Here is a 25,560-nt window from a genome sequence, read left to right as displayed (position 1 = left end):
TCGCTACCCAATAAAGATTCCTAGCCATCGACCCGTATCAGCCTTTTGAATCCCGCGGGCCAGACCCAATTCGATAAGCCATTCGTTTCCCTGACCTGGTGGGCCCTTCCTAAACTTAAGTATTGGTCTGTTAGTTATAGGTATTAGTCGAGAAGTAGCATTATTGTATAAGTATTAATTGTTGTATATAATAAATGACCGTTGATTTTAATCTTACTAAGCGGTGTGCTGACTTATTAATCATAACTCGAGCTTGAACCACGTGGCGGTATCAGAAAGATACCTGGCGACTCGTGAGCAAAGGTGACATAATCAGACGTAATAAACGAAGGCTAAAAAGAGCAACACAGCCCAAAGATGTGCAGGGTAGGTGGGTTGGCCGCGCTAAATTGCCCCTGAATTGGAAAAAATGAATTGGGTACTCTAAATTAAAAAAAAAAGAATTATTGTTTAAGAAAGATATCAAGTTCGAAAAGATTCTCGATTTATTTTACGCAGGGGAAATATAACAGGTACTCAGGGGGTGATTACAAGGCAGTTTTGGGGTGCGTGGGGCTTGCCCATTTTGTGTTTCGTACCTAATCTCTAAGGTGCAAATGTGTGGGCACTAACGACGTGATTGGTCAAGCCAGCGAGCTCATTCACCATCGCTCTGAGGATTTGTTACCGTTCTTGAACTAAAGCTGGGAAAACCACAGCATGTTCTTGGCGGGGATACAGACGGCCGTGTACACGCCGTGCTCACCTTGTCCATTGACCTGGACAGGTGGCAGGTTGCATACTGACCATGTGAACAGCCGACCAGAATACCCCGATGTTGGTGCTTTGGGAGGGGAACTTGTTTGGCTTGTGCTCCAGCTCTGCGGGGTGTGGCAAACTCTCAGCCTCCTGCCGTCCCTGTGGTTCCATGGGCAAAGGTGTAAGAAGTGCCGTCCCAGTGCCACCCCGCCCCCCCCAGCCACAGAGGGACCTTCAGCAGATCATCCTCCCCAGGACTGAAAACAATGGCAGCAGTGAGAATAAATAGTTTCGTTGGTAAAGTAGCGATTATTTTTTTGGCATTTTGGTGAATTTCTGCCTCTCCAGAGTGGACATTCTTTGAATCTTTGGGGTTAGTTTGCGCGTGTCGAGAGCGGATTTGTGAGTGACGCAAAACCTGAAAACGCAGGACTCTTTCATTTCAAGATTTGCCACCCGGCATGGTCGAAATAAAAATTCCCCGGTTTTCCCGTTCTTGAGCTACTTGCTAAAGAAGGCAGAAGGCATTGGAAAGGCTTTGTTCTGGGTTGATAATGGGCAGAGCAGAGCGGGGGTGTCTGAAGAAAACGAAATGCAACCCAAGTCCATCGCTAAGCGTCGGTGCTACACAATCGGACCCTCCAGCCCCTCGAAAGCCTGTCCCACCAGGAAGCTCCGACGCATTCCAGATGTTTCCGCGGAGCGGTGATCACACACAAATCTGCTCCCCGACGAGGACATAAGTGACGTGGTTCGACAAACGTGGGGTCATCTGCACTGCAGCAGTTCAGCAGTGACGCTTGTTGGCTTGTGGTTCAGGAGGGAGCAGTCACGACAGCCAAACCAAACCAAAACATCGTCATGAGATCATCTGAATCCCGCTCCAGGATATTAAGGACAGCTCTCAAAAAAATAGAAGAGCCAAAAGTGAACAGAGAAAGGACAAAAGTTTTTAAAAGGTGTCACATGAGCAGGAGCAACAACATCCAGTAGAGAGCAAATCGGTCAACGGAAGGGGAATCTCTCGAAGGACTCGCTCTCGCAGGTCAGAAGAGGCAAGCTTTCTTCTTCAGTTCCGTCCTCCTCCACTGGGGTAGTTTGTCAAACTCCTTAATTGCCATTCCAAACACCTCCTGGAATTCCTCAGGGGTCAAGTGCATCTGTCAGAGAAAAGGGGAAAGGTTTTAATTATTCTGGGGGTCAAGGCGGGGGTTCAAGGTTCAGGATAAATCAGACGCCACTCCCAATCCCCGCTCGATTGGTTCTGTCCTCAGACAAATCGCCCTTCCCTCTCAGGGTATTTCCCTTTGAAAATTCACCCTCTCTGAAGGTTAAGCTCGAAGCCATTTCCCCAGTTCCTGAGCAATAGCCAGAAGGATCAACTAACGCCCCCCATGCACATTATCACCCTGAAATACCCAAAGTACTGGAATCACTCTCCACTCCATAAATTGCCCCCTCACTGAATCACTCCCCTCCCTGAATCACCCCAGTCCCTGAATCATCCTCTCCCTGAATCCCCCGTCACTGAATCCCCCGTCACTGAATCACCCCTTCCCTGAATCGCCCCCCTCCCTGAATCGCCCCCCTCCCTGAATCGCCCCCCTCCCTGAATCGCCCCCCTCCCTGAATCACACCCCTCACTGAATCACCCCCCTCCCTGAATCACCCCCTCCCTGAATCACCACATCCCTGAATCACCACATCCCTGAATCACCCCGTCCCTGAATCCTCCCTCCCTGAATCACCCCTCCCTGAATCCCCCCGTCACTGAATCACCTCCCTCCCTGAATCCCCCTGTCACTGAATCACCCCCGTCCCTGAATCACCCCCTCCCTGAATCAACCCCTCCCTGAATCAACCCCTCCCTGAATCAACCCCTCCCTGAATCAACCCCTCCCTGAATCAACCCCTCCCTGAATCACCCCCTCCCTGAATCACCCCCTCCCTGAATCACCCACCTTCCTGAATCACCCACCTTCCTGAATCACCCACCTTCCTGAATCACCCACCTTCCTGAATCACCCACCTTCCTGAATCACCCCCACCCTGAATCACCCCCTCCCTGAATCACCCCCTCCCTGAATCACCCCCTCCCTGAATCCCCCCCTCCCTGAATCACCCATTCCCTGAATCACCCCCTCCCTGAATCCCCCCCTCCCTGAATCACCCCCTCCCTGAATCACCCACCTTCCTGAATCACCCCCACCCTAAATCACCCCCACCCTGAATCACCCCCTCCCTGAATCACCCCCTCCCTGAATCCCCCCTCCCTGAATCCCCCCTCCCTGAATCCCCCCTCCCTGAATCCCCCCTCCCTGAATCCCCCCTCCCTGAATCCCCCATTCCCTGAATCCCCCATTCCCTGAATCACCCCCTCCCTGAATCACCCCCTCCCTGAATCCCCCCTCCCTGTATCACCCCCTCCCTGAATCCCCTGTCCCTGAATCACCCCCTCCCTGAATCACCCCCTCCCTGAATCACCACCTCCCTGACTCACCACCTCCCTGACTCACCACCTCCCTGACTCACCACCTCCCTGACTCACCACCTCCCTGACTCACCACCTCCCTGACTCACCACCTCCCTGACTCACCACCTCCCTGACTCACCACCTCCCTGACTCAGCCCCTCCCTGAATCAGCCCCTCCCTGAATCAGCCCCTCCCTGAATCCCCCTTCCCTGAATCACCCCCTCCCTGAATCACCCCCTCCCTGAATCACCCCCTCCCTGAATCACTCCCTCCCTGAATCACTCCCTCCCTGAATCACTCCCTCCCTGAATCACTCCCTCCCTGAATCACTCCCTCCCTGAATCACTCCCTCCCTGAATCACTCCCTCCCTGAATCACTCCCTCCCTGAATCACTCCCTCCCTGAATCACTCCCTCCCTGAATCACTCCCTCCCTGAATCACTCCCTCCCTGAATCGCTCCCTCCCTGAATCGCTCCCTCCCTGAATCGCCCCCTCACTGAATCCCGCCTCACTGAATCACCTCCCTCCCTGAATCCCCCTGTCACTGAATCACCCTTCACTGAATCACCCCCTCCCTGAATCAACCCCTCCCTGAATCAACCCCTCCCTGAATCCCCCCTGTCGTGAATTGCCCCTCTCCCTGAATCACCCCCTCCCTGAATCCCCCCGTCACTAAATCACCCCCTTACTGAATCACCCCCTCCCTGAATCACCCCTCACTGAATCACCTCCCTCCCTGAATCCCCCTGTCACTGAATCACCCCTCACTGAATCACCCCCCTCCCTGAATCTCCCCCTCCCTGAATCTCCCCCTCCCTGAATCACCCCCTCCCTGAATCACCCCCTCCCTGAATCACCCCCTCCCTGACTCACCCCCTCCCTGACTCACCACCTCCCTGACTCACCACCTCCCTGACTCACCACCTCCCTGACTCACCACCTCCCTGACTCACCACCTCCCTGACTCACCACCTCCCTGACTCACCACCTCCCTGACTCACCACCTCCCTGACTCAGCCCCTCCCTGAATCAGCCCCTCCCTGAATCCCCCTTCCCTGAATCCCCCCTCCCTGAATCCCCCGTCGCTGAATCGCCCCCTCCCTGAATCACCTCCTCCCTGAATCATCCCCTCCCTGAATCCCCCGTCACTGAATCACCCACTCCCTGAATCCCCCCGTCACTGAATCACCCCTGTCGTGAATTGCCCCTCTCCCTGAATCACTCCCTCCCTGAATCTCCCCCTCCCTGAATCTCCCCCTCCCTGAATCTCCCCCTCCCTGAATCTCCCCCTCCCTGAATCTCCCCCTCCCTGAATCTCCCCCTCCCTGAATCTCCCCCTCCCTGAATCTCCCCCTCCCTGAATCTCCCCCTCCCTGAATCTCCCCCTCCCTGAATCTCCCCCTCCCTGAATCTCCCCCTCCCTGAATCTCCCCCTCCCTGAATCTCCCCCTCCCTGAATCTCCCCCTCCCTGAATCTCCCCCTCCCTGAATCTCCCCCTCCCTGAATCTCCCCCTCCCTGAATCTCCCCCTCCCTGAATCTCCCCCTCCCTGAATCTCCCCCTCCCTGAATCTCCCCCTCCCTGAATCTCCCCCTCCCTGAATCTCCCCCTCCCTGAATCTCCCCCTCCCTGAATCACCCCCTCCCTGAATCACCCCCTCCCTGAATCACCCCCTCCCTGAATCACCCCCTCCCTGAATCACCCCCTCCCTGAATCACCCCCTCCCTGAATCACCCCCTCCCTGAATCACCCCCTCCCTGAATCACCCCCTCCCTGAATCACCCCCTCCCTGAATCACCCCCTCCCTGAATCACCCCCTCCCTGAATCACCCCCTCCCTGAATCACTCCCTCCCTGAATCACTCCCTCCCTGAATCACTCCCTCCCTGAATCACTCCCTCCCTGAATCACTCCCTCCCTGAATCACTCCCTCCCTGAATCACTCCCTCCCTGAATCACTCCCTCCCTGAATCACTCCCTCCCTGAATCACTCCCTCCCTGAATCACTCCCTCCCTGAATCACTCCCTCCCTGAATCACTCCCTCCCTGAATCACTCCCTCCCTGAATCACTCCCTCCCTGAAACGCCCCCTCACTGAATCCCGCCTCACTGAATCACCTCCCTCCCTGAATCCCCCTGTCACTGAATCACCCTTCACTGAATCACCCCCTCCCTGAATCAACCCCTCCCTGAATCAACCCCTCCCTGAATCCCCCCTGTCGTGAATTGCCCCTCTCCCTGAATCACCCCCTCCCTGAATCCCCCCGTCACTAAATCACCCCCTTACTGAATCACCCCCTCCCTGAATCACCCCTCACTGAATCACCTCCCTCCCTGAATCCCCCTGTCACTGAATCACCCCCCTCCCTGAATCACCCCCCTCCCTGAATCTCCCCCTCCCTGAATCTCCCCCTCCCTGAATCTCCCCCTCCCTGAATCACCCCCTCCCTGAATCACCCCCTCCCTGAATCACCCCCTCCCTGAATCACCCCCTCCCTGAATCACCCCCTCCCTGAATCACCCCCTCCCTGAATCTCCCCCTCCCTGAATCTCCCCCTCCCTGAATCTCCCCCTCCCTGAATCACCCCCTTCCTGAATCTCCCCCTCCCTGAATCTCCCCCTCCCTGAATCTCCCCCTCCCTGAATCTCCCCCTCCCTGAATCACCCCCTCCCTGAATCACCCCCTCCCTGAATCACCCCCTCCCTGAATCACCCCCTCCCTGAATCACCCCCTCCCTGAATCTCCCCCTCCCTGAATCTCCCCCTCCCTGAATCTCCCCCTCCCTGAATCTCCCCCTCCCTGAATCTCCCCCTCCCTGAATCTCCCCCTCCCTGAATCACCCCCTCCCTGAATCACCCCCTTCCTGAATCACTCCCTCCCTGAATCACTCCCTCCCTGAATCACCCCCTCCCTGAATCCCCCCCTCCCTGAATCACCCCCTCACTGAATCCCCCCTCACTGAATCCCCCCTCCTGAATCACCCCTTCCCTGAATCACCCCCTCACTGAATCACCTTTCCCTGAATCACCCCCTCCCTGAATCACCCCCCTGCCTGAATCACCCCCCTGCCTGAATCACCTCCTCACTGAATCACCCCCCCTCCCTGAATCACCCCCCTCCCTGAATCACCCCCTCCCTGAATCACATCCCTCCCTGAATCATCCCCTCCCTGAATCACCCCCTCCCTGAATCACCCCCTCCCTGAATCAGCCCCTCCCTGAATCACCTTTCCCTGAGTCACCCCCTCCCTGAATCACCCCCTCCCTGAATCAGCCCCTCACTGACTCACCTTTCGCTGAATCACTCCCTCCCTGAATCACCCCCCTCCCTGAATCGCCCCCTCCCTGAATCACTCCCTCCCTGAATCACTCCCTCCCTGAATCACTCCCTCCCTGAATCACTCCCTCCCTGAATCACTCCCTCCCTGAATCACTCCCTCCCTGAATCACTCCCTCCCTGAATCACTCCCTCCCTGAATCACTCCCTCCCTGAATCACTCCCTCCCTGAATCACTCCCTCCCTGAATCACTCCCTCCCTGAATCACTCCCTCCCTGAATCACTCCCTCCCTGAATCACTCCCTCCCTGAATCACTCCCTCCCTGAATCACTCCCTCCCTGAATCACTCCCTCCCTGAATCGCCCCCTCACTGAATCCCGCCTCACTGAATCACCTCCCTCCCTGAATCCCCCTGTCACTGAATCACCCTTCACTGAATCACCCCCTCCCTGAATCAACCCCTCCCTGAATCAACCCCTCCCTGAATCCCCCCTGTCGTGAATTGCCCCTCTCCCTGAATCACCCCCTCCCTGAATCCCCCCGTCACTAAATCACCCCCTTACTGAATCACCCCCTCCCTGAATCACCCCTCACTGAATCACCTCCCTCCCTGAATCCCCCTGTCACTGAATCACCCCTCACTGAATCACCCCCCTCCCTGAATCTCCCCCTCCCTGAATCTCCCCCTCCCTGAATCACCGCCTCCCTGAATCACCCCCTCCCTGAATCACCCCCTCCCTGAATCACCCCCTCCCTGACTCACCACCTCCCTGACTCACCACCTCCCTGACTCACCACCTCCCTGACTCACCACCTCCCTGACTCACCACCTCCCTGACTCACCACCTCCCTGACTCACCACCTCCCTGACTCAGCCCCTTCCTGAATCACTCCCTCCCTGAATCACTCCCTCCCTGAATCACCCCCTCCCTGAATCCCCCCCTCCCTGAATCACCCCCTCACTGAATCCCCCCCTCACTGAATCCCCCCCTCACTGAATCCCCCCTCCTGAATCACCCCTTCCCTGAATCACCCCCTCACTGAATCACCTTTCCCTGAATCACCCCCTCCCTGAATCACCCCCCTGCCTGAATCACCCCCCTGCCTGAATCACCTCCTCACTGAATCACCCCCCCTCCCTGAATCACCCCCCTCCCTGAATCACCCCCTCCCTGAATCACATCCCTCCCTGAATCATCCCCTCCCTGAATCACCCCCTCCCTGAATCACCCCCTCCCTGAATCACCCCCTCCCTGAATCAGCCCCTCCCTGAATCACCTTTCCCTGAATCACCCCCTCCCTGAATCACCCCCTCCCTGAATCAGCCCCTCACTGACTCACCTTTCGCTGAATCACTCCCTCCCTGAATCACCTCCCTTCCTGAATCACCTTTCCCTGAATCACCCCCTCGATGAATCAATCACCCTATCCCTGAATCACCCCCTCCCTGAATCAATCACCCCCTCCCTGAATCACCCCCTCCCTGAATCCCCCCTCCCTGAATCACCTCCCTCCCTGAATCACCCCCTCCCAGAATCTCCCCCTCCGTGAATCACCCCCACCCTAAATCCCCCCTCCTCCTTGAATCACTTCCCTCCCTGAATCACCTCCCTTCCTGAATCACCTCCCTTCCTGAATCACCTCCCTTCCTGAATCACCTCCCTTCCTGAATCACCTCCCTTCCTGAATCACCTCCCTTCCTGAATCACCTCCCTTCCTGAATCACCTCCCTTCCTGAATCACCTCCCTTCCTGAATCACCTCCCTTCCTGAATCACCTCCCTTCCTGAATCACCTCCCTTCCTGAATCACCTCCCTTCCTGAATCACCTCCCTTCCTGAATCACCTCCCTTCCTGAATCACCTCCCTTCCTGAATCACCTCCCTTCCTGAATCACCTCCCTCCCAGAATCCCCCCTCCCTGAATCACCCCCTCCCTGAATCACCCCCTCCCTGAATCCGCCCTCCCTGAATCACCCCCTCACTGAATCACCTTTCCCTGAATCACCCCCTCACTGAATCACCCCTCACTGAATCACCCCCTCCCTGAATCACCCCCCTCCCTGAATCACCCCCTCCTTGAATCACCCCCTCCTTGAATCACCCCCTCACTGAATCCCCTTTCCCTGAATCACCCCCTCCCTGAATCACCCCCTCCCTGATTCACCACCTCCCTGACTCACCACCTCCCTGACTCACCACCTCCCTGACTCACCACCTCCCTGACTCACCCCCTCCCTGACTCAGCCCCTCCCTGAATCAGCCCCTCCCTGAATCCCCCTTCCCTGAATCCCCCCTCCCTGAATCCCCTGTCGCTGAATCGCCCCCTCCCTGAATCACCTCCTCCCTGAATCATCCACTCCCTGAATCCCCCCGTCACTGAATCACCCCTGTCGTGAATTGCCCCTCTCCCTGAATCACCCCCTCCCTGAATCGCCCCGTCACTGAATCACCCCCTTACTGAATCACCCCCTCACTGAATCACCTCCCTCCCTGAATCCCCCTGTCACTGAATCCCCCTGTCACTGAATCACCCCCCTCCCTGAATCTCCCCCTCCCTGAATCTCCCCCTCCCTGAATCTCCCCCTCCCTGAATCTCCCCCTCCCTGAATCTCCCCCTCCCTGAATCTCCCCCTCCCTGAATCTCCCCCTCCCTGAATCTCCCCCTCCCTGAATCTCCCCCTCCCTGAATCTCCCCCTCCCTGAATCTCCCCCTCCCTGAATCTCCCCCTCCCTGAATCTCCCCCTCCCTGAATCTCCCCCTCCCTGAATCTCCCCCTCCCTGAATCTCCCCCTCCCTGAATCTCCCCCTCCCTGAATCTCCCCCTCCCTGAATCTCCCCCTCCCTGAATCTCCCCCTCCCTGAATCTCCCCCTCCCTGAATCTCCCCCTCCCTGAATCTCCCCCTCCCTGAATCTCCCCCTCCCTGAATCTCCCCCTCCCTGAATCTCCCCCTCCCTGAATCTCCCCCTCCCTGAATCTCCCCCTCCCTGAATCTCCCCCTCCCTGAATCTCCCCCTCCCTGAATCTCCCCCTCCCTGAATCTCCCCCTCCCTGAATCACCCCCTCCCTGAATCACCCCCTCCCTGAATCACCCCCTCCCTGAATCTCCCCCTCCCTGAATCACCCCCTTCCTGAATCACTCCCTCCCTGAATCACCCCCTCCCTGAATCACCCCCTCCCTGAATCACCCCCTCCCTGAATCCCCCGTCACTGAATCCCCCCCTCCCTGAATCACCCCCTCACTGAATCACCCCCTCACTGAATCCCCCCTCCTGAATCACCCCTTCCCTGAATCACCCCCTCACTGAATCACCTTTCCCCGAATCACCCCCTCCCTGAATCACCCCCCTGCCTGAATCACCCCCCTGCCTGAATCACTTCCTCACTGAATCACCCCCCTCCCTGAATCACCCCCTCCCTGAATCACCCCCTCCCTGAATCACATCCCTCCCTGAATCAACCCCTCCCTGAATCCCCCCCTCCCTGAATCCCCCCCTCCCTGAATCCCCCCCTCCCTGAATCAGCCCCTCACTGAATCACCTTTCCCTGAATCACCCCCTCCCTGAATCACCCCCTCCCTGAATCAGCCCCTCACTGAATCACCTTTCCCTGAATCACTCCCTCCCTGAATCACCCCCCTCCCTGAATCGCCCCCCTCCCTGAATCGCCCCCTCCCTGAATCACCCCCTCACTGAATCACCTTTCCCTGAATCGCCCCCTCCCTGGATCACTCCCTCACTGAATCACCTTTGCCTGAATCTCCCCCTCACTGAATCACCCCCTCCCTGAATCACCTTTCCCTGAATCACCCCCTCTCTGAATCACCCCCTCCCTGAATAACCCCCTCCCTGAATCACCCCCTCCCTGAATCACCCCCTCCCTGAATCACCCCCTCCCTGAATCACCCCCTCCCTGAATCACCCCCTCCCTGAATCACCCCCTCCCTGAATCACCCCCTCCCTGAATCACCCTCTCCCTGAATCACCCTCTCCCTGAATCACCCCCTCCCTGAATCACCCCTTCCCTGAATCACCTTTCCCTGAATCACCCCCTCCCTGAATCACCCCCTCCCTGAATCACCCCCTCCCCGAATCACCTTTCCCTGAATCACCCCCTCCCTGAATCACCTTTCCCTGAATCACCCCCTCGATGAATCAATCACCCTATCCCTGAATCACCCCCTCCCTGAATCAATCACCCCCTCCCTGAATCACCCCCTCCCTGAATCCCCCCTCCCTGAATCACCTCCCTCCCTGAATCACCCCCTCCCAGAATCTCCCCCTCCGTGAATCGCCCCCACCCTAAATCCCCCCTCCTCCTTGAATCACTTCCCTCACTGAATCCCCTCCCTTCCTGAATCACCTCCCTTCCTGAATCACCTCCCTTCCTGAATCACCTCCCTTCCTGAATCACCTCCCTTCCTGAATCACCTCCCTTCCTGAATCACCTCCCTTCCTGAATCACCTCCCTTCCTGAATCACCTCCCTTCCTGAATCACCTCCCTCCCTGAATCACCTCCCTCCCTGAATCACCCCCTCCCTGAATCCCCCCTCCCTGAATCACCCCCTCCCTGAATCCCCCCTCCCTGAATCCCCCCTCCCTGAATCACCTCCCTCCCTGAATCACCCCCTCCCTGAATCACCCCCTTCCTGAACCACCCCCTTCCTGAATCACCCCCTTCCTGAATCACCCCCTTCCTGAATCACCCCCTTCCTGAATCACCCCCTCCCTGAATCACCTTTCCCTGAATCACCCCCTCACTGAATCACCCCTCACTGAATCACCCCCTCCCTGAATCACCCCCCTCCCTGAATCACCCCCTCCTTGAATCACCCCCTCACTGAATCCCCTTTCCCTGAATCACCCCCTCCCTGAATCACCCCCCTCCCTGAATCACCCCCCTCCCTGAATCACCCCCTCCCTGAATCAATCACCCCCTCCCTGAATCAATCACCCCCTCCCTGAATCACCCCCTCCCTGAATCAACCCCCTCCCTGAATCAACCCCCTCCCTGAATCACCCCCTCCCTGAATCACCTCCCTCCCTGATTCATCCCCTCACTGAATCACATTTCCCTGAATCACCCCCTCCCTGAATCACCTTTCCCTGAATCACCCCCTCGATGAATCAATCACCCCCTCCCTGAATCACCCCCTCCCTGAATCAATCACCCCCTCCCTGAATCAATCACCCCCTCCCTGAATCAATCACCCCCTCCCTGAATCACCCCCTCCCTGAATCACCCCTCACTGAATCACCTCCCTCCCTGAATCACCCCCTCCCTGAATCCCCCCCCTCCCTGAATCACCTCGCTCCCTGAATCACCTCGCTCCCTGAATCCCCACCTCCCTGAATCACTTCCCTTCCTGAATCACCTCCCTTCCTGAATCACCTCCCTTCCTGAATCCGCCCTCCCTGAATCACCCCTTTCCCTGAATCACCCCCTCCCTGAATCACCCCCCTCCCTGAATCACCCCCCTCCCTGAATCACCCCCCTCCCTGAATCACCCCCCTCCCTGAATCACCCCCCTCCCTGATTCATCCCCTCACTGAATCACATTTCCCTGAATCACCCCCTCCCTGAATCACCTTTCCCTGAATCACCCCCTCGATGAATCAATCACCCCCTCCCTGAATCAATCACCCCCTCCCTGAATCACCCACTCCCTGAATCAATCACCCCCTCCCTGAATCAATCACCCCCTTCCTGAATCAATCACCCCCTCCCTGAATCACCCCCTCCCTGAATCACCCCTCACTGAATCACCTCCCTCCCTGAATCACCCCCCCCCAGAATAACCCCCTCCGTGAATCACCCCCTCCCTGAATCCCCCCCTCCCTGAATCACCTCCCTCCCTGAATCCCCCCTCCCTGAATCACCTCCCTTCCTGAATCACCTCCCTTCCTGAATCACCTCCCTTCCTGAATCACCTCCCTTCCTGAATCACCCCCCTCCCTGAATCACCCCCTCCCTGAATCAACCCCCTCCCTGAATCACCCCCTCCCTGAATCACCCCCTCCCTGAATCACCTCCCTCCCTGATTCATCCCCTCACTGAATCACATTTCCCTGAATCACCCCCTCCCTGAATCACCCCCTCGATGAATCAATCACCCCCTCCCTGAATCACCCCCTCCCTGAATCAATCACCCCCTCCCTGAATCACCCCCTCCCTGAATCAATCACCCCCTCCCTGAATCACCCCCTCCCTGAATCACCCCTCACTGAATCACCTCCCTCCCTGAATCACCCCCCTCCCTGAATCACCCCCTCAATGAATCACCCCTCCCAGAATCACCCCCTCCGTGAATCACCCCCTCCCTGAATCCCCCCCTCCCTGAATCCCCCCCTCCCTGAATCACTTCCCTTCCTGAATCACCTCCCTTCCTGAATCACCTCCCTTCCGGATTCGCCCTCCCTGAATCACCCCTTTCCCTGAATCACCCCCTCCCTGAATCACCCCCCTCCCTGAATCACCCCCCTCCCTGAATCACCCCCCTCCCTGAATCACCTCCCTCCCTGATTCATCCCCTCACTGAATCACATTTCCCTGAATCACCCCCTCCCTGAATCACCTTTCCCAGAATCACCCCCTCGATGAATCAATCACCCCCTCCCTGAATCACCCCCTCCCTGAATCACCCCTCACTGAATCACCTTTCCCTGAATCACCCCCTCACTGAATCACCTTTCCCTGAATCACCCCCTCACTGAATCGCCCCCTCCCTGAATCACCCCCTCCCTGAATCACCCCCCTCCCTGAATCACCCCCCTCCCTGAATCACCCCCCTCCCTGAATCACCCCCCTCCCTGAATCACCCCCCTCCCTGAATCACCCCCTCCCTGAATCACCCTCCTCCCTGAATCACCCCCTCCCTGAATCACCTCCCTCCCTGAATCACCCCCTCCCTGAATCACCTCCCTCCCTGAATCACCTCCCTCCCTGAATCATCCCCTCACTGAATCACCCCCTTCCTGAATCACCCTCCTCCCTGAATCACCCCCTTCCTGAATCACCTCCCTCCCTGAATCATCCCCTCACTGAATCACCTTTCCCTGAATCACCCCCCTCCCTGAATCACCCCCCTCCCTGAATCACCTTTCCCTGAATCATCCCCTCACTGAATCACCCCCTTCCTGAATCATCCCCTCACTGAATCACCTTTCCCTGAATCACCACCTCCCTGAATCACCTTTCCCTGAATCACCCCCTCGATGAATCAATCACCCCCTCCCTGAACCACCCCCTCCCTGAACCAATCACCCCCTCCCTGATCACCCCGTCCCTGAATCACCCCTCACTGATTCGCCCCTCCCAGAATCTCCCCCTCCCTGAATCTCTCACTTGATCAGCCTTCTCTTCATTCTCACCCAGTTACCGTGTACCTGACCATTTCACCAGTCGAAATCCTCCTTATCACCCATTGCTTTTCCAATACTGCAAATTTGAAAGTTTGCCCTGTCTGCCCAATTCCATCTCAATAATTTAGATAGAAAGAGCAGTGGTCAATGCCCCTACCCCTCAGAACCAATATTTGCCTCGAGTTTGAAAGATCTATCCACCATCAAGCTCTGTCCAAGTCAGTTTGTCACTGTCCCTTTCAACTCAGTGACTTGCACTCCATCTGTCCTCTCATTTTTTAATAAAAATTTAGAGTGTCCAATTCATTTTTCCCAATTAAGGGACAATTTAGCGTGGCCAATCCACCTACCCTGCACATCTTTAGGTTGTGGGGGTGAAACCCACGCAAACACGGGGAGAATGTGCAAACTCCACACGGACAGTGACCCAGAGCCGGGATCGAACCTGGGACCTCGGCGCCGTGAGGCAGCAGTGCTAACCACTGCGCCACCGTGCTGCACACACATCTGCCCTCTCATGTTTGGTATGAGGATAGATTCTATATAATTCGGACCCTTACCTCCAGCCGGGGTCTGTTCACACCCTGAGGCAGGTGAATGCTCCTGCTGTTGGCTCCCTTCAGCATTTCGTACGGGTAAGTCTGCGTGGGAGACACATTGGACCAAAGTCACCATAGATGGCCAGCAGATTGGCCTCTTCCCCAGTGGCCACATTATACACACTACACAAACACACTACACAAACACACATAAACACAAACACATAAACACACACTACACACACACACACACACACACAAACACACACACAAACACTACACACACACAAACACACTACACACACACACATAAACACACTACACACACACACACATAAACACACTACACACACACAAACACACTACACACACACACAAACACACTACACACACATAAACACACTACACACACACACACAAACACACTACACACACACAAACACACTACACACACACACACATAAACACACTACACAAACACACACACACACACAAACACACTACACAAACACACACACACACACAAACACACTACACAAACACACACACAAACACACTACACACACACACTACACACACACACATAAACACACTACACACACACACACACTACACACACACAAACACACTACACACACAAACACACTACACACACACACACAAACACACTACACACACATAAACACACTACACACACACACACAAACACACTACACACACACAAACACACTACACAAACACACACACACACACTACACAAACACACACACACACAAACACACTACACAAACACACACACAAACACACTACACACATACACACAAACACACTACACACACACATAAACACACTACACACACACACAAACACACTACACACACACAACCACACTCCACACACACACAAACACACTACACACACACAAACACACTACACACACACACTACACACACACACACAAACACACTACACACACATAAACACACTACACACACACACAAACACACTACACACACACAAACACACATAAACACACTACACAAACACACTACACACACACACACAAACACACTACACACACACAAACACACTACACACACACACTACACACACACACACACTACACACACATAAACACACTACACACACACACACAAACACACTACACACACACAAACACACTACACAAACACACACACTACACAAACACACCCACACACACAAACACACTACACAAACACACTACACACACACACAAAACACACTCCACATACACAAACACACTACACACACACACAAACACACTACACACACACACATAAACACATAAACACACTACACACACACAAACACACTACACACACACACAAACACACTACACACACACAAACACACTACACACACACACATAAACACACTACACACACACACAAACACACTACACACACAAACACACTACACACATACAAACACACTACACACACACAAACACACTACACACACATAAACACACTACACACACACACAAACACACTACACACACAAACACACTACACACACACAAACACACTACACAAACACACACACACACACTACACAAACACACACACACAAAAACACTACACAAACACACACACAAACACACTACACACATACACACAAACACACTACACACACACATAAACACACTACACACACACACAAACACACTCCACACACACACAAACACACTCCACACACACACAAACACACTCCACACACACACAAACACACTCCACACACACACAAACACACTACACACACACAAACACACTACACACACACACTACACACACACACACAAACACACAAACACACATAAACACACTACACACACACACAAACACACTACACACATACAAACACACTACACACAGACAAACACACTACACACACACAAACACACTACACACACACACATAAACACACTATACAAACACACTACACACACACACACAAACACACTACACAAACACACTACACAAACACACTACACACACACAAACACACTACACACACAAACACGCATAAACACACACACACAAACACACTACACACACACAAACACACTACACACACACACATAAACACACTACACAAACACACTACACACACACACACACAAACACACTACACACACACAAACACACTACACAAACACACTACACACACACAACACACACATAAACACACTACACACACACACAAACACAAACACAAACACACACACACACTACACAAACACACACACACACAAACACACTACACAAACACACACACAAACACACTACACACACACATAAACACACTACACACACACACACAAACACACTACACACACACACAAACACACTCCACACACACAAACACACTCCACACACACAAACACACTCCACACACACAAACACACTACACACACACAAACACACTACACACACACAAACACACTACACACACACACTACACACACACACAAACACACTACACACACATAAACACACTACACACACACACAAACATACTACACACACACAAACACACTACACACACACATAAACACACTACACAAACACACTACACACACACACAAACACACTACACACACACAAACACACTACACAAACACACTACACACAAACACACTACACACACACTACACACACACACTATACACACACTACAGACACACACACACATAAACACACTACACAAACACACCACACATACACACAAACACACTACACAAACATACTACACACACACACACACACACAAACACACTACACACACACACAAACACACTACACACACAAACACACTACACACACACAAACACACTACACACGCACACACAAACACACTACACACGCACACTACACACACACACAAACACACTATTCACACACACACACACTACACACACACTACAGATACACACACACTACAGACGCACATAGACACACACACAAATGACCCACTACAGACACACACAAACACACACCAACACACACACACTACAGACACACACACACTACAGACACACACATACACAAACGCACTACACAAACACACTACACACACAAACACACACATAAACACACTACACAAACACACCACACACACACACAAACACACTACACAAACATACTACACACACACACACAAACATACTACACACACACACACACAAACACACTACACACACTACACACACACATAAACACACTACACAAACACACTACACACACACACACAAACACACTACACACACATAAACACTCTACACAAACACACTACACACACACACACACTACACACACACACAAACACACTACACACACACACACACAAACACACTATTCACACACACACAAACACACTACACACACAAACACACTACACACACACGCTATACACACACTACAGACACACACACAGACACACACACAAACATACTACACACACACAACCGACACACACAAACACACACACGACACACACAACAGACACACACACACTACAGACACACACACTACAGACACACACACACAAACACACTACACACACACACACACAAACAAACACACTACACACACACACTACACACAAACACACTACACACACAAACACACACATAAACACACTACACAGACACACTACACAAACACACTACACAAACACACTACACAAACACACTACACAAACACACTACACACAAACACACACACACACAAACACACACACACACAAACACACACACTACACACACACACACGCAAACACACTATACACACACACACAACCACACTACACACACAAACACACACACACAAACACACACACACAAACACACTACACACACACAAACACACACTATACACACACAAACACTACACACACACACTACACACACACGCTATACACACACTACAGACACTACAGACACACATAGACACACACACAAACACACTACACACAAACACACTACACACACACAAACACACACTATACACACACAAACACTACACACACACACTACACACACACGCTATACACACACTACAGACACTACAGACACACATAGACACACACACAAACACACTACACACACAACCGACACACTACAGACACACACAAACACACACACGACACACACACACTACAGACACACACACACTACAGACACACACACACTACAGAGACACACACACTACAGAGACACACACACTACAGAGACACACACACTACAGAGACACACACACTACGGACACACACACACTACAGACACACACACACTACAGACACACATAGACACACACACAAACATACTACACACACAACCGATACACTACAGACACACACAAACACACACACGACACACACAACAGACACACACACACTACAGACACACACACAAACACACTACACACACACACTACACACACACTACACACACACACTACACACACACAAACACACTACACACACACACTACACACACACACAAACACACTACACACACACATAAACACACTACACAAACACACTACACACACACACAACCACACTACACACACACAAACACTACACACACAAACACACACACAAACACACTACACACACACACAAACACACTACACACACTACACACACTATACACACACACTACACACACACGCTATACACACACTACAGACACACACTCACACACTACAGACACACAGACACACACACAAACACACTACACACACAACCGACACACTACAGACACACACAAACACACACACGACACACACACACTACAGACACACACACACTACAGACACACGCACACTACAGACACACACACACTACAGACACACACACACTACAGACACACACACACTACGGACACACACACACTACGGACACACACACACTACGGACACACACACACTACGGACACACACACACTACGGACACACACACACTACGGACACACACACACTACGGACGCACACACACTACGGACGCACACACACTACGGACACACACACACTACGGACACACACACTACAGACACACACACACTACGGACACACACACACTACAGAGACACACACACTACAGAGACACACACACTACAGAGACACACACACTTCAGAGACACACACACACACACACCAGACACACACACACTACAGTCACACACACACTACAGTCACACACACACTATAGAGACCCACACACTACGGACACACACACACTATGGTCACACACACACTACAGACACACACACTACAGACACACACACTACGGACACACACACTACGGACACACACACTACGGACACACACACACTACGGACACACACACACTACGGACACACACACACTACGGACACACACACACTACGGACACACACACACTACGGACACACACACACTACGGACACACACACACTACGGACACACACAACAGACACACACACACTACAGACACACACACACTACAGTCACACACACACTACAGTCACACACACTACAGACACACACACTACAGACACACACACTACAGACACACACACTACAGACACACACACTACAGACACACACACTACAGACACACACACTACAGACACACACACTACAGACACACACACTACAGACACACACACTACAGACACACACACAACACACACACACAACACACACACACCCCTCCCGTGGAGTTGCTGCGCAGTGGCCAGAAGTGGCCAGATTTCACCTCCCCCAGCCCAAGACCGGCCGCCAAACAAGCTGCCAGGCTGCCTGACAACATGGCAGAGACAGCGGTCAAGCTTGCTGCTCACAGCCTGGGTCCCCTGAATCCAGAAGCAGGGAGGAGTTAAAATAACTGTTTTTTAAAAAAATATGTATACAGGCACCAAATTCCAGTGTGACAGCTGGGAAGGTAAATTCAATGAATTAAATAAATTTGATTTACTCGGGTAGCATCGCAGATTGTCCAAAAAAACAAACATCTGGTTGGCCAGTGTCCTTCAGGGAAGCACATCTGCCTTGTGCCCCAGATCCACAGCAATGTGGTCCATGCTGGACCACCCTCTGAAATGGCCGCGCTGTGTCAAGCTGCCATTTCTAAAGGCTGCCAGTCATGGCGAATTAATGTGGGCCGACATCCCCGAGGACCAACAGCGACGGAAAGGAAACGATGCTGACCTTCTGCTCCAACATGGCGGGTAAGGAAGTGCCTCTGTCCATCCTCCCCGTCTGTGTGTCGCCATTCTGTAAAGAGAGCCAGCACTGTGACTTGCGGTCCGTCTCGTCGCCCGGCCGTGCATGCTGCACCCGAGAGGCAGAGCGACAACCGTCTCGCAAGTAAAAAAAGCGACCGAGCGCGAATCGACCCTGCAACGCCACAAACACGAGGAGCAGAATCTGAGCATCGAGACGAGGGGGCATTACTGACCTTGCGGGAGAGGGAGAGGGTCAAGGGACTATCGAACATGACGTTGTGGAGCACGATACATGAGTGGCACATGGTGTGTGGGAGGGTCGGAAGTTTTCCACCACTGGGCTTTTCCTCACCTCATGTCGAGGTCTGCTCTAGACTGACTGACAGCGATTAGTTGCTCAGGTTAGCCCATACTGTTGTATCATGTGACTACCGGCCTGGTAAAAGGTGTCCTCGATGGACTTTCTATCGTCCAGCGATTTCAATGGAGGAGGACTCGGACTGGACTCAGTCTGGATGGATTTCGACATGTCGATGAGTCTGAATCAGATCGCAGTCCCCTCTGCCTCCCTCAGTACCCAGCATGCAAGAGTACTTTCCCCTCCCAATTCCTTAGAAGGCAAAGGAATGTCGGTAGCACAGTGGTTAGCACAGTTGCGTCACAGCTCCAGGGTCCAAAGTTCGATTCCCAGCTTGGGCCTCCGTGCGGAGTCGGCACGTTGTCTGCGTGGGTTTCCTCCGGGTACCCAATTTATCTTTTCCAATTGGGGGGCAATTTAACGTGTTCAATCCACCTACCCCGCACATCTTTGGGTTGTGGGGGCGAGACTCATGCAGACACGGGGAGAATGTGCAAACTCCACACGGACAGTGACCCGGGGCCGGGATCAAACCCGGGTCCTCGGCGGCGTGAGGCAGCAGTGCTAACCACTGCGCCACCGTGTTGCCCGTGAATTGGACATTCTGAATTCTCCCTCTGTGTACCCGAACAGCCGCCGGAGTGTAGCGACTGGGGGCTTTTCACAGTAACTTCATTGCAGCGTTAATGTGAGCCTACTTGTGACAATAAAGGTGACTTTACTTTACTTCAAATGGAGGAGGTCTTGGACTGGACTCTCTGTCTCCCTGCAGTCTGGATGGATTTCGACATGTCGATGCGTCTGAATCAGATCGCAGTTCCCTCTGCCTCCCTCAGTACCCAGCATGCATGAGAACTTTCCCCACCCAATTCCTTGGATGGCAAAGGGAATGTCCGTCCCAGAGAGCAGGCTGAGATGACAATCGCAAAATGTCAGGTTTTGGATAGGAAGGACCAGCGGGAAAAGAGACGACTGTAACATTCCGGCCAAGATGTCTCGGAGGGTTGTCGGGTTGGTGGGGGTTAAAGTGACCGTGGAGGGATTCGATAACAAGGGTGACATCTTTAAAATCAAGATGTTGCTCGACTGGAAGCCAATGAAGGTGAGCAAGCACTGGAGTGATCGTTTCAGGTCTTATTTTTAGTTTCAAATATTAAGTCGATTGATGTGAGTGACAGCAATATAACTGAAGTTGAGGGTGTACACACCCATCCACTCCCATTGATGGGGACCATTTCTCTGGCTTTCCCTTCCCAGGTCACTGACCTGGAGAAATTCCGATGGCAGTTCCTGCTCGGCGGTTTGTTGGAGGTGGGAATCGTCGATGGGCTAAAGCTTTAATGCTTGGTGTTTTCCTCAGCCAAATCGTGCATCACTGTGTCTCAGACAAGGACAGCCCATCGGAATGAACCTCTGTTTGTGTTGCACTGGGAGATCGAATGTCTTAAGCGTGTCGGCCACAGTCTTAATGATAAATGCATCACCGTACCACACACTCACTGGGTGTCCTCATTAGACCAGAGATTTTAAAACAAGCACACTCACAGGTAACAGAAAGTAAATAGTCACCTCAACACAGATGTGTGGTGAGATTAGAGATGTCATTGTTGTGTTATGTACTCTGGGATAACACAGGCTGCAACCCGATGCAGCTTTGACCAAAAGATACTCCAGACGTTGAAGTAAGTTCAATCTGATTTATTGAACCAATAGCACAGTTCTCTATGAGTTCGACTCTCCTGCTAATCTTGCTGTAGTAACTCAGTCTAACTAACCAGTCTGCCCTAAGCCACGTGATGGGTGTGATGCTTTGGATCTGCCCCTGTCCTACTCTCTAAGTGTCGCCTGTGGAAAGAGACAGAGCATGTGAGCCCTGTCCTTATATATGGGTTGTGTAATGCCCCCTTGTGGTAGTGTCACCTCTGGGTGTCTTGACTGCCCATTGGTCGTGTCCTATTCTATGTGTTCATTATCTGTATGTCTGCATGTCATGACGACTCTGGTGCTCCCTCTAGTGTTTACTTAGTCGTAGTGTATTCCCCTTGTGTATTTACAGTGATGCATATCACCACAGTCGTGAAACCAAACTCTGGGAGAATTACTCTGCTCTGCGTGTGTGACACAATTCAAAGACATTCTGGGAGGCACGGTGGTCAGCACTGCTGCCTCACAGAGTCAGGAACCCGGGTTCGATTCCCGGCTTGGGTCACTGCGCGGAGTCTGCACGTTCTCCCCGTGTCTGCGTGGGTTTCCTCCGGGTGCTCCGGTTTCCTCCCACAGTCCAAAGATGTGCAGGTTAGGTTGGGATACCGGGGTAGGGCAGGGTAGTGGGCCTATGTGGGGTGTTCTTTCAGAGGGTCGGTGCAGACTTTTGTTTAAAATTTAGAGTCCCCAATTCTTTTTTTTTCCCAATGAAGGGGCAATTTAGCGTGGCCAATCCACCTACCCTGTACATCTTTGGGTTGTGTGGGGGGGGGTGAGACCCACGCAGACACGGGGAGAATGTGCAAACGCCACACGGACTGTGACCCAGAGCCCGGATCGAACCTGGGACCTCGGCGCCGTGAGGGGGATCAGTGCAGCCTTGCTGGGCCAAATGGCTTCTTTCGGCACTGGAAGAATTCCAAGATCCGAATGCATTTACAATTGGCAATCCCTGCTGTTCTTCCCTCTTTCAATTCAGTTCTGTGTGCAGCCTTTATTCCATCCCGTCACGGAGGAGTAAAGACAGGAAAATAGGTTGTTTGACAGACTACACAATACCTGTGGTGTCACGCTGAGCACGCAGAACATTTCAACACCACAAACTATCCCACTACATCATCAACTTTCATTATTTAGGCACCAGATAGAACTTCTTACCTCCTGTGTAAAAGGCACATTCCCGAAGTCACAGCAAGCACTTACCTGGATATCTGTAGAGACAAGGGAAAATAATCAATGTTTACAGAATCATAGAATTTACAGTTTAGAAGGAGGCCATTCGGCCCATTGAGTCTGCACCGGCTCTTGGAAAGAGCACCCTACAACCCACACCTCCACCCTATCTCTGTAACCCAAGCTCACCTTTTTTGAACACCAAGGGCAATTTAGCATGGCCAATCGACCTAACTTGCACACCTTTGGACTTGTGGGAGGAAACCGGAGCACAGTGGTTAGCACAGTAGCTTCACAGCTCCAGGGTCCCAGGTTCGATTCCGGCTTGGGGCACTGTCTGCGCGGAGTTTGCACGTCGTCCCAGTGTGTGCGTGGGAGAACGTGCAGACTCCGCACAGACAGTGACCCAAACTGGGAATCGAACCTGGGACCCTGGAGCTGTGAAGCAGCAGTGCTGACCACTGTGCTACTGTGACGTCCCTTGATCTCCCAAGCCAATCCCAGCCTTATAATCGGGGCAGGTATTAAATAAGGGTCAACATTCCCCAAAGTGAAACAAGCTCCCAACACCAGTGAAAAACTCTTCTTTTGTCAGAATGTCACTCTCATTGGCAGATGAGATTGCACGTTCGCCATAATGGGTACTATTGCCATCCAATCAGGCAGGATATCAAAAACTGTCATGGGGGATGGAGGGGGAAATATTGCCCGAGACCCTGGAATAGCTCCCGGATGTCCTTCAGATAGCTCCATGGAATACTGAGTATGAACCCGAACCAATAGATAGGGCAGCACTCCCTCAGTCCTGACCGTCCAACATTGCATTGCTCCCTCAGTATTGTCCCTTAGTCAGTCCAGCACTCCCTCAGTACTGCCCCTCCAACATTGCATTGCTCCCTCAGTATTGTCCCTTAGTCAGTCCAGCACTCCCTCAGTCCTGCCCGTCCAACATTGCATTGCTCCCTCAGTATTGTCCCTTAGTCAGTCCAGCACTCCCTCAGTCCTGCCCGTCCAACATTGCATTGCTCCCTCGGTATTGTCCCTTAGTCAGTCCAGCACTCCCTCAGTCCTGCCCGTCCAACATTGCATTGCTCCCTCAGTATTGTCCCTTAGTCAGTCCAGCACTCCCTCAGTCCTGCCCGTCCAACATTGCATTGCTCCCTCAGTATTGTCCCTTAGTCAGTCCAGCACTCCCTCAGTACTGCCCGTCCAACATTGCATTGCTCCCTCAGTATTGTCCCTTAGTCAGTCCAGCACTCCCTCAGTCCTGCCCGTCCAACATTGCATTGCTCCCTCAGTATTGTCCCTTAGTCAGTCCAGCACTCCCTCAGTACTGCCCCTCCAACATTGCATTGCTCCCTCAGTATTGTCCCTTAGTCAGTCCAGCACTCCCTCAGTCCTGCCCGTCCAACATTGCATTGCTCCCTCGGTATTGTCCCTTAGTCAGTCCAGCACTCCCTCAGTACTGCCCGTCCAACATTGCATTGCTCCCTCAGTATTGTCCCTTAGTCAGTCCAGCACTCCCTCAGTCCTGCCCGTCCAACATTGCATTGCTCCCTCAGTATTGTCCCTTAGTCAGTCCAGCACTCCCTCAGTACTGCCCGTCCAACATTGCATTGCTCCCTCAGTATTGTCCCTTAGTCAGTCCAGCACTCCCTCAGTCCTGCCCGTCCAACATTG

General features: G+C 53.0%; 1 protein-coding gene across 10 annotated transcripts in view; it reads right to left on the bottom strand.

Annotated features, from left to right (window-relative positions):
• Positions 1-462: 462 nt before the first annotated feature.
• dmtn (dematin actin binding protein) overlaps positions 463-25,560 on the bottom strand; it is a 74,665-nt gene continuing 49,567 nt past the window's right edge. For 9 of the 10 annotated variants that reach the window (XM_072485935.1, XM_072485934.1, XM_072485931.1 and 6 more), the window contains one exon: positions 20,870-23,918. In XM_072485935.1, coding sequence (XP_072342036.1) covers positions 23,827-23,918 — 92 coding nt within the window. In that variant the 3' untranslated portion in view covers positions 20,870-23,826. Of the gene's footprint in view, positions 1,899-14,413; positions 14,495-20,628; positions 20,695-20,869; positions 23,919-25,560 lie in introns of those variants that run through there. The other variant, XM_072485936.1, reaches the window with a different exon arrangement.

Source organism: Scyliorhinus torazame, chromosome 20 (assembly GCF_047496885.1).
Source record: "Scyliorhinus torazame isolate Kashiwa2021f chromosome 20, sScyTor2.1, whole genome shotgun sequence".
Taxonomy (NCBI): Eukaryota; Metazoa; Chordata; class Chondrichthyes; order Carcharhiniformes; family Scyliorhinidae; genus Scyliorhinus; species Scyliorhinus torazame.
The sequence above is the reverse complement of the archived record's forward strand: the minus strand, read 5'-3'. Positions and strand labels throughout refer to the sequence as shown.